Source organism: Nelumbo lutea, chromosome 1 (genome assembly GCF_056320005.1).
Source record: "Nelumbo lutea isolate HS-2025 chromosome 1, American lotus-T2T, whole genome shotgun sequence".
NCBI lineage: Eukaryota > Viridiplantae > Streptophyta > Magnoliopsida > Proteales > Nelumbonaceae > Nelumbo > Nelumbo lutea.
This window is the reverse complement of record NC_142684.1, coordinates 112,755,627-112,765,097: the sequence shown is the minus strand read 5'-3', so window position 1 is coordinate 112,765,097 and position 9,471 is coordinate 112,755,627. Positions and strand designations below refer to the sequence as shown.

Below are 9,471 nucleotides of genomic sequence, written 5' to 3'. Positions count from 1 at the left end.
TTTTAGGTCCATCCCATACGTTATTGTTGTTATTATTTGTGCATATTTATGTGTTATTGTATGGTGTATTATATATTTCATATATAAATATTATAATATAACTCCTATAATTGATAATATATATAAATTAAATTTTATATACATATTATGACATATAATACAAAATACTATACATATTTAAAAATTTACACAAAAGACAAAGGCCTGGAATAGCCGGGGCCTGGGTTTATATTTCAGGCCTGGAATTGGGGATGGGCTGGGCCCAGTCTCAGGTTGTAGCCCTTACCACAGGTGCTAAGCCTGGCCTGGCCCATGATTACCCTTAGTGTCGAATTCCTTAGGCTTAGTTTGTTTGCAGTACAGTTTCATTTACACTAGTGTAAATGCATGGAAGTGCAAGTCGGCTGAGTATGATTCTGGTTTACTTTTGTTTTAGATTTGACTGTCTAAAACGGAGATCACTTTGTCAAGGATTTAGTTTGACTGTCTGATATGTCTTATATGCATGTTCTTAGGGAAGCCAATTTTGTAGTTGATTGGTTAGCTAATTCAGGCCACACCAGGGCTGTAGCTTGTTCTAGTATTCCCTAGAGAATGGAGATAAGAAGAAGGTTATTTGTTTGAGAGTGAAGTAGGAAGCAAGATGATATAGTCCCCATTTTATATGAGAGGGAATTGAGGTAGAGCTCAACCAAAAAAAATGAGGTAGGAAGGAGGTGGTACTAATTTTGCATCTATTTTTTTTTTTTTAATTCAATAATTGTATTGCCAATAAGTGAGGACCAAAAACACAAATTTTGTATCAGGTAGAACTGCAAATCTTCGTTACAAACAAATGACTGCAAAACTAAACCAGATACAAACAATCTGGTTCAGATTTGCACGCAAACAAACAGAGCCTTAAATTTTTATTTTTTAAGTAATGAAATGTGCCTATAAATGTATTTTTGGCAAATAGTATTGAGAATACATGTTTATTTATCTTTTAAAGGGTGGATTTTCTTGATTTAGAGCAGCTCTTATTCTTCTCATAACTCATTGTGCACGTATGAAATAAATCTTGTTGAAAGTGGGGAAGTATCGCCAAGTGATTGAGCAGATTTATAGAATTTTTTCTTACAGTGGCATATTCTTCAATGCATTTAATAAGCAAACTCACATATTATATATGATGCTGTCCGAATTGGGCTGGACATGTTGAGGAGGCTATAGTGAACCGGACAAGTTGAGTTGGATTTGGGGACCTGCAAGCAGGAATAGTTTGAGGCACTGAGGTCAATATTATCTGGGGATGAAGACGAGAGAGAGAGAGAGAGATTCTCCAAGCCGAACTGTGTTGAAGAGTTGAGCTAGCCGTAGAGCTGAAGAGTTAGTGGGTACGGGTAGAATGCTTTAGGTTGCTAGAGTGTTAAGTTGTTAACTTGGGCAGTGTGCCGTCACACAGGCACGAGAACCATTCGTGGGACATTTTAGGCCCTGTTTGGCATTGTTCGTCCTTGTTTCCGTTTCTAATTCTTGGGAATAACTGAAATGTTTGGCAATTTATTGCTCAGGAACAAATTCTTTTTTTGCTTAAGTAGAAAAACACAGAGAAGGACGGAAGGAGCTTGATGAACGATGATGAATGATGGTGTTACTTGGCTCTTCGTCGCTGGAGAAGAAGCATGGTCGTTTGTCGATTGAGGAGTAGGAAAATGTTGATGCCGAATTTGGTTAGGGCTTGAACACACGTAAGGGCGGAAGAAGAAGGAGCTTGACGAATGACCATGAATGATGGTGTTACTTGGATCTTCGTCACCAGAGAAGAAGCACGACAAATGGGGTGAGAATGACAGTCTGTCGATTGAAGAGTAGGAAGACGTCAATGTCGAGTTTAGTTGGGGCTAAAAAATAGGGAAGGGCAGAAAAAGGAGCTTGACGAACAATTGTGAATGAATGATGGTGTTACTTAGCTCTTCGTCGTTTGAGATGAAGCACGACAAAGGGGTGAGAACAACAGTCTGTCTGATGGAGGAGTAGGAAGATGTTTGTTGAGTTTGGTTGGTGCTTGAAAACATCCCAATTTCTATTTTGATACAAAATTACTCTAATGCCCATCTCATCAACACGTGAAAGAGTTGCATACGTGTTCGTTATTTTAAAACCAACGAACAGGAACAGCGTTCTCATTGAGAATTAAGAACACCATTTTGGAGCCTTGTTCCTATTCCTGTTCAGGCTATTTCTTACATTTTTTCTTCCCAAACCTATTTACGTTCTTTAGGAACGTCAGGAACAGGAGAAACGTTCCCACGGAATGTTGCCAAATGGGGTCTTAGATAGCCTTTAACTGTCACAATATCAGGGGTGTCAATTGGACTGGGTTTGGTTCAATCCGATCTAATCCAATGTGGGTCAGGTTTAATCTAATTCAGTGAATATTTTGGATCAGTCCAATTCAATGTCTGGATCGTCCAATCTGTTCAAATTCATTCTTTTTAAATTGATTCAAACCCAAACCTGGTCCATTGACACCTTTATTCTTATTATCAATGGACCAGATATTGGTCAAAATCCAAAACAATCCAATATAAATTCATTACACATGGACCAAGTCCAATCCAATCCAATAAATTCTTTGGATCATTTAAGTCTGGACTGGTCCAATTCAATTTGTCCTGTTGGTCTGTCCAAATTGATTTTGGTTTGGACGGAGTCCAATCCACCAACTTCGGTTGTTAGGAATTGGGATCTCCTACCAACAAAACACACATTTCAACACCCTACCAACTTGATCCGACACCACCATCTCACTATAAAATTGGGGCCCACCATAAAAGCGAGACCTACCCTGAATGAGATGTGCGGTGTCGGATGACATTGTTAGGATGTTGGAACATATTTTGTTGGCAAGTGATCTGGACTCAGTTGTTAGTCCGACATTTCACCACAGGGACAGGTGTCATTTCCTCAGTGATGACTTGTTGATCTCACACACGAGCTCCAAAGGTGACACGTCATAAACTCTCAACAGGTGCAGATTCTTCGTCGCTTTAACCATGTGTCACTGCTTGGTTTGGGCATGTGGTGGTCCTTAGTTCGTCCACATTGAAGTCCTTGTTAGACTCAGGCTAAGAGGTTACGAGTTGAAATCAGCCCTCCACAAGATAGTTTCCCACAATGTCTTACAACACATCCCCACCGTGTATTGGAAACATCTCCCGATGATGTCCCATTATTTCTGATATTATCATTGAGAGATGTTCTCAATACACGGCGGGGATGTACTGTCACAAACTATGTATGTGAACAGGCTCTACCGTTCTTTGAAACATCTGCAGAGTAGGTAGCTTATTTTGCATATTGGTATTGCATACCAGAGGTGTGTATTTTTGTTTAGTGTTGTAAGAGAATTTTATATCCAGGTGGGCTAAATAATCTTGGTCTGGAAAACAAGACCCATGCATGGTTAATGGGTATTTGGCCCTAACTTCTTGATTTTCCGTCTTCAAGTCTGGGCCCATTGCCTTTTTTATTTTTTGGACAAGTGATAATAAATTATCTACTAACAAAGCAAAAACTCACAACTATTAAGGTCCCAACTCCCACCCAAATACAGAACGTCCATTGTCACATGGTGCTAAATTCTTACTCCTTTTTCTTTACATTTTTTTCACGGGACTACGCTGCAGGTGGAGGGGGTCTCCCTAAGCCCATACCTGGACGGCTGGAAATGAAATACGGGTGGCGGGTCAGTGGTCAATCATAAATGCATCAACATGTGATGTCATATAGTAAATAAAGAATCAGTAAAAAAATAACAAAAAACTGTTGAAAATTTTGACATTTCTCATAATTTGTAAATAAAAATTATTATTATTAATGATAGAAATAAATGGCAACAGAAAAAATTTTTAACCCGATTGGCTGGGTCAAGTGGTTTCACTCAGACGGGCCACTGGGTTGTTGGCTAAGCTAACTCAACGATTTTTCTGCTCGGAGGTGAAACGAACCCAAAAATCAGTTTGGGTGACGGGTCATCGGTCCGATCAGCTGGTTTGATCGGGTTAAAAACACTGGATACTATGATTAAAGCTTTATTTATGCTGGTTTTGGTTGGGGACCATCCAATGGTGAGTCCTGGTTCTAAATTAATAATATTTTTTATTCTTAAATTAGAAAACACAATGGATGGAGTAGAGATGCCAACCTTAACTTCTTTGTGGAAGAAAAGAGGTATTAAAAATTTAAAATAATGACAGGGTATACGGGTCAAAGCAGATCCGAGTGCTCCATGTGGGTAATTAAGGCTGCAAATTTATTTGCATTAGTACAAATGCACGAAAGTGCAAATGTAAAAAATACATGCAGATTATTGTTTAATTTTGTATTGGATTTTATTTTATTCTGTTTCATGTCTTAATTTACTTTATTCTATTGCAATCAAACAAAATAAGATAAAATTTGAAATAAAAATAAGTCAGAATTTACAGTCAAATCATTTGTACTGCCATAGTTTTGTAAACACAGCCTAACCCAATGAACATTAATTAACAACAAAGGAAGTTAGGAACATGTCAATGTCCAGCATTATCATTGTTGCTCATTGGGTTGGGCCGCACAAGCAAGACGGTAAAAGGTAGGGAGTGAGGGAGGGGATATGCTGGGCTTAGGTAAACCCAGTGCCACCAGCCACAGCTCATAGGCCAAAACACTGGCAGCCCATTTAACTAAAAATGGTTTCAGGCCGTATGCGTATATGGCTTGCTTAAGCCCAATAGTGTGATGTGCTCATTCATTCAATTTTTTGTTTTTTGTTTTTTTTACTATGAACATTTTTTTTGCTGAGCTTGTTTTTATAATTTCCCTCATTATTCTCAATAATATCAATTGAGTTAAATTCCACTAGATTACTGTGATTTGATTAATTTTCCACATTTTAATGATATATTTAATCCAAGAGGGTACTTTTCTAAAGCACCCAATTATATATATCATCAATTAATTAACCATTAATTGTTCCACTGCCACCATCCTGCCATCTTATAATTTTCTTCTTTGACAAGAAGATCCAGGAATTCTATTGATATCAAACACAGATGGACAAACTTCCTGGATACAAGAACAGAATGAGCATGAGCATGAACAAAAGGAAAGCCATGGAACAGCAATAGCTATTCTGATAGCTCTGCTACGCAGCTTCCTGAGCATTCAAATGGGCTGACTCAATTCAATTTCTAGCTACAACTGAAAGCAAATTAAACTCTGATGTCTTGTAACAGAAGCAGCAAAGGAGATCTCATCTATGCACCCTGCTGAAACTAGCTTCAGCCGTTTCTTTCTGTCTCTGTCTCCCCTTTTCCTTTATCATCAGATTCAGACCAACTTCCTGAAACCAGCTTCAATGGTCGTATCATCACGTTGTCCTCGTGGTCCAGAATCTGCAAATTAAACACAGAAACAGGATTTTAATATAATCCAGAACCAAAAAAAAAAAAAAAAACCCGAAACAGACAGAATTTCAATCTCTCTCCTCTCTCTCTCTGGTATCATGGAGGATTGAGTGCTTACATGACAATGGTAGACGTATCCCGGTTCTGCCGTAGCATCGAACGGATAAGGGGAATTGGTGTCGACCAGATTGAATTTGACGACGACGGTTGTTTGGTTTCCCGGGGTTATCTTCACTATGTTCTTCCATGTCCTTTCAGTAGGGGGTATATCGGTTACCTTCCCTGTTACATAGGATCCCACATTGCATGCGATCGCGTCGTTCTTGGCAATCATGCAACTGTTGAACTGGGCTTCATTCACCAGAGCCTGCACTTTGATTGCCTGAAATGTTGCCAAGTGCATGTGTAACGGGTGATCGTCGTTGGTCAAGTTGATCACTTCCCACACCTCTGTGCTACCGGACTTTGGTGTCTCAGTCACCGGGTCGGAGAACTTTTTACCGTTTATCAAGAAGTGCGTGGTATCCCCGGACGAGGTCCTGTATTCATAGAACACGATGTACCTTGTCTTCGCCTTACCGTCTACCGTCGCCGTCGCCCGGTAACTCACTAGACTGCTCGGGATCTTCGAGGTGTCGGGAACTTTCGGCTTCTCCGGTGCAATTATGAACTTCATTACCTTGGAGTTGAGCTGATCCACAGAACTACCGCCCGGGTACGGATAGGGTGCATCATTGTTCAGTACAGCCTCGGTGGTGCCCGAAGTTGAGAAGTCAATGATCACATCAGCTATCTCGGCGGGTGCTAGGACAACGCTCTGCGTCTGTACCGGTGCCGGAAGATAGGAACCGTCGGAGGCGACTTGGACAAACGGCAGGCCGTTGCTTAACGACAGCGACAAATATCGAGCATTGGAAGCGTTGATGATCCTGAACCGGTATTTCCGTCTCTGAACCTTCAGGTAAGGCCAAGCCTTGCCGTTAACGACGATGGCATGGCCGAAGTACTCCGGTTGCCACTGGGGATGAATGGAAGGGACATTGCCGGTGTAGTTCATGTAGAAGGAGCCGTCCCGACTGAAGCTCCGGTCGAAGATCATCAGGTGCCGGTCGAACTCGGGTCCAGAGGGAAGGTTAAGGGCAGCGTCCAGGGCGGGATTGCGGATGACGTAGGCGCCAATCAGTCCAGCTAACAAGTTTTCACGTGTCAGTCCTTTTGCATGATCATGGTACCAAAAGCTTCCTGAGTGGTGGACGTTAGGGTAGGTGTAGGTGGATTTGGTCCAGGTGGGCCCGGTCTCCCTGAAGTTGGAAGTGAACCAGGCATCAGGGTGGCCATCGTTTTGTGGTTCGTGGGTCCCACCATGGAGATGGACGACAGTTGGGACACCACCGTTCTTGGGAATGGCGGTGGGGACGGTGGGGTCCCACGGGAGAATGTGGCTTTCAGGGAGGTGATTTTGCCACGTCACCGACATGGGTACGCCTTGGATGGCCTCAATTGTTGGACCGGGCACGGTTGCTTCTTCTGGGCTTGTGCCGAACGCGAAGACCGTTGTTTCTGGCAAATCACGGTGAAATTTCTGCAGAGACAAATATCATATAAAACAGTAAACACCTGCAAACATGGTGAAAGGTTAGAGCCATAGAACGAACGAAGCTAACGCGGCATACCCATTTCTTTTCAAACATGCCAACGACGAGATTGCCAGGCTTAGGCTTGTTGTTGCCTTCGTTAGAATAGCCATACAGCCTGGGCATCACAGGGAGTTGGTCGACGAACATTTGCAGAGAAGCGGCCACTTGAGTTAGGGCAGCATCGGTTGTCGGAGGCGGAGGTCGTGAGACAGCTCGGCCGCATATCGCAATGAGTAGCAATATGGGAGCTAGTAACAGTCTAGCCATCGTCAGTCAGATATATACTCCTAATTACCAGATGTGTCTGCAGGCTACAGCAAAATGAATGGTCACTACGCATTAAAATTGATTGGTAAACGATGAATCAATAAAATGCTAGTTGGCGGAAATGTGCATTAATTAACAGAGTCAATAAGTGTTACTGAGAGACGAATATATGCATGCATGGTTGCAGACATATATACGACCTCTGACTCTGAGGAATACTGAGGACGAAGGAGAGAAGTGAAGAGGCAAAAGTGGTGCAGTAGGTGCCAATCACAATCACAATCACAATCACAAGAGAGTTTGATGGAAGAATTGGAGGTGCGAGTGTCGGTATAAATAGACTGATAAGAGTAAAGGGGTTGAGGGTAACGTTAACGTTGGTGCAAAAACCCAATACCGCGTGCGCGTAGTTCAACACGAAAAACAGCCGGCCGGCCATGCGATTTAGTGAGATTCCGGTTGATGAATTCAATTTGAATATCGATCAGGAAATGGATTGTTAATTAATGAATGATATGCATTTTTAGCATTCAAATAATTAAAGAGAAAAAGAATAATTAGATAATTAATTAATAGATGCATCAAAGTAATATTTATATGATTAAGGGGTCGCTTACTCCATACAAATTAAAGTGGTGAAGAACATAGAGAGATAGAAGGGAATTGATAAATACAGATTTTCTAATGCTAAAATGGTTGGTTCAATTCGGTGGTTGCACCTTGACTTTGTTTACGACGCTAGGATTTTTTTTTTCTTTTTTTCGCGTACTTTTAATTAGTTAGGAACCAATAATGTAGATGTCAGAGTTTGGAGTTTGGAACTATTGATCGACACTGTTGACAATTGGTAGGAATCACTTTAATTTTAGTCTTGCTTGTTTGGTTGGTGGCCGGTACGTAATTAAATTAATGAAGAGGAATTAAGGAAGTAAATGCTAAGATGAAGCTCAAACAGAACTTATATGTGAGAACATACCAATTAGGTCTGAAATAACAAGAGAGAAGGAAAGCACGTACACAGAATCATTTCTGGCTTCATTGGTACATACGTTATATCAGATTCTCTCTCAGTATTGCCGAGAAATGGTTTGAAAATTGTTGAAGAAGAAATCTTGCATAGTTTGGTGATGACCTCCCTCTTAGTCTTCCTACTTCTTACCAGATATAGAATTTCTTTGTGGTGACGACTCCACCCATTCTCGTCTTGAATAATTATATTTGGTTCTACCCTTCTACGTAAGAATTTGAAGGCCGCTTATTTGGAGCACTCATCTTGGTGTGTGTTGGAGTGCACTACAAGTCATATTTAGACATGTCTCACTTCTCATGCATCTTGGCTCACATGTGCGAGATCACATCTCCTCCCCACAAGGGGCCGCCCCTCAACGCCCCACAGCGCATCCCCGCCATGTATTAGGATCATCTCCCGATCTTCTTTGACAAAGTTTGGGGGTCCTTTAATCTCATGAAGACTAAAAGTTCCGACGGAAAACGTCTATATTACTAAAAACCAATCAATACTTGTGTTATTTTCCTTGTCTTTAATATGTGGCTACACGTTAGAATCAAAATAACTCTCTAAGAAAAAGAAACAATGAGACCCTTCAGACAATCATCTTTGGCCTGTAAAAATGGCAGCGGCAGCATAGGGTTTGGTTTTGTCTATCCTGCTTTTTTCTCATATTGGACACTCAATATGACATTTCTTTTCCATTTTTTCTTTTAATTATTAAGTTAAAAAATAATATAAATAACAGAAAAAAACTTATGACCGTATAATAAGTCCCGCACATGTGATGCGGGGTGACATGTGAAGTGAGACGTGTGAAAACTTGAATGGAAGAGCACTCCCGCACACACCAACGTGAGACTCATGCAATATTCCATGGACCGTGTACTATGCATGGTCCCAATTCTATGGACCATGGACATGCATCCCAATTCTTCAATCACATAAGAGACTCATCACTCATGCCATTTAATTCTTTAGTTGTAGATGGGCAACCCTTAGACCGTAAGAATTAAATGGTTGGAATTGAAGATTTTGGCTCAGAAGTCTGAATTTCACAAATTTTAGTCCCCAAACTTTATTAAAGAAATTCATGAGAAAAGTTTTTTTTTGTTATTTTTCCATA

The 9,471-nt window shown here is 40.9% G+C and overlaps 1 protein-coding gene across 1 annotated transcript; it reads right to left on the bottom strand.

The window, feature by feature from the left end:
• Positions 1–5,039: 5,039 nt before the first annotated feature.
• On the bottom strand, positions 5,040–7,641 carry LOC148876863 (multicopper oxidase LPR1 homolog 1-like). Its single transcript, XM_088964885.1, has 3 exons — positions 7,106–7,641; positions 5,551–7,014; positions 5,040–5,420 (listed from the first exon to the last, which is right to left on the bottom strand). Exons 1-3 carry the CDS (start codon positions 7,334–7,336, stop codon positions 5,307–5,309), a joined length of 1,809 nt encoding a protein of 602 aa, XP_088821011.1. The 5' UTR covers positions 7,337–7,641; the 3' UTR covers positions 5,040–5,306.
• Positions 7,642–9,471: the final 1,830 nt, after the last annotated feature.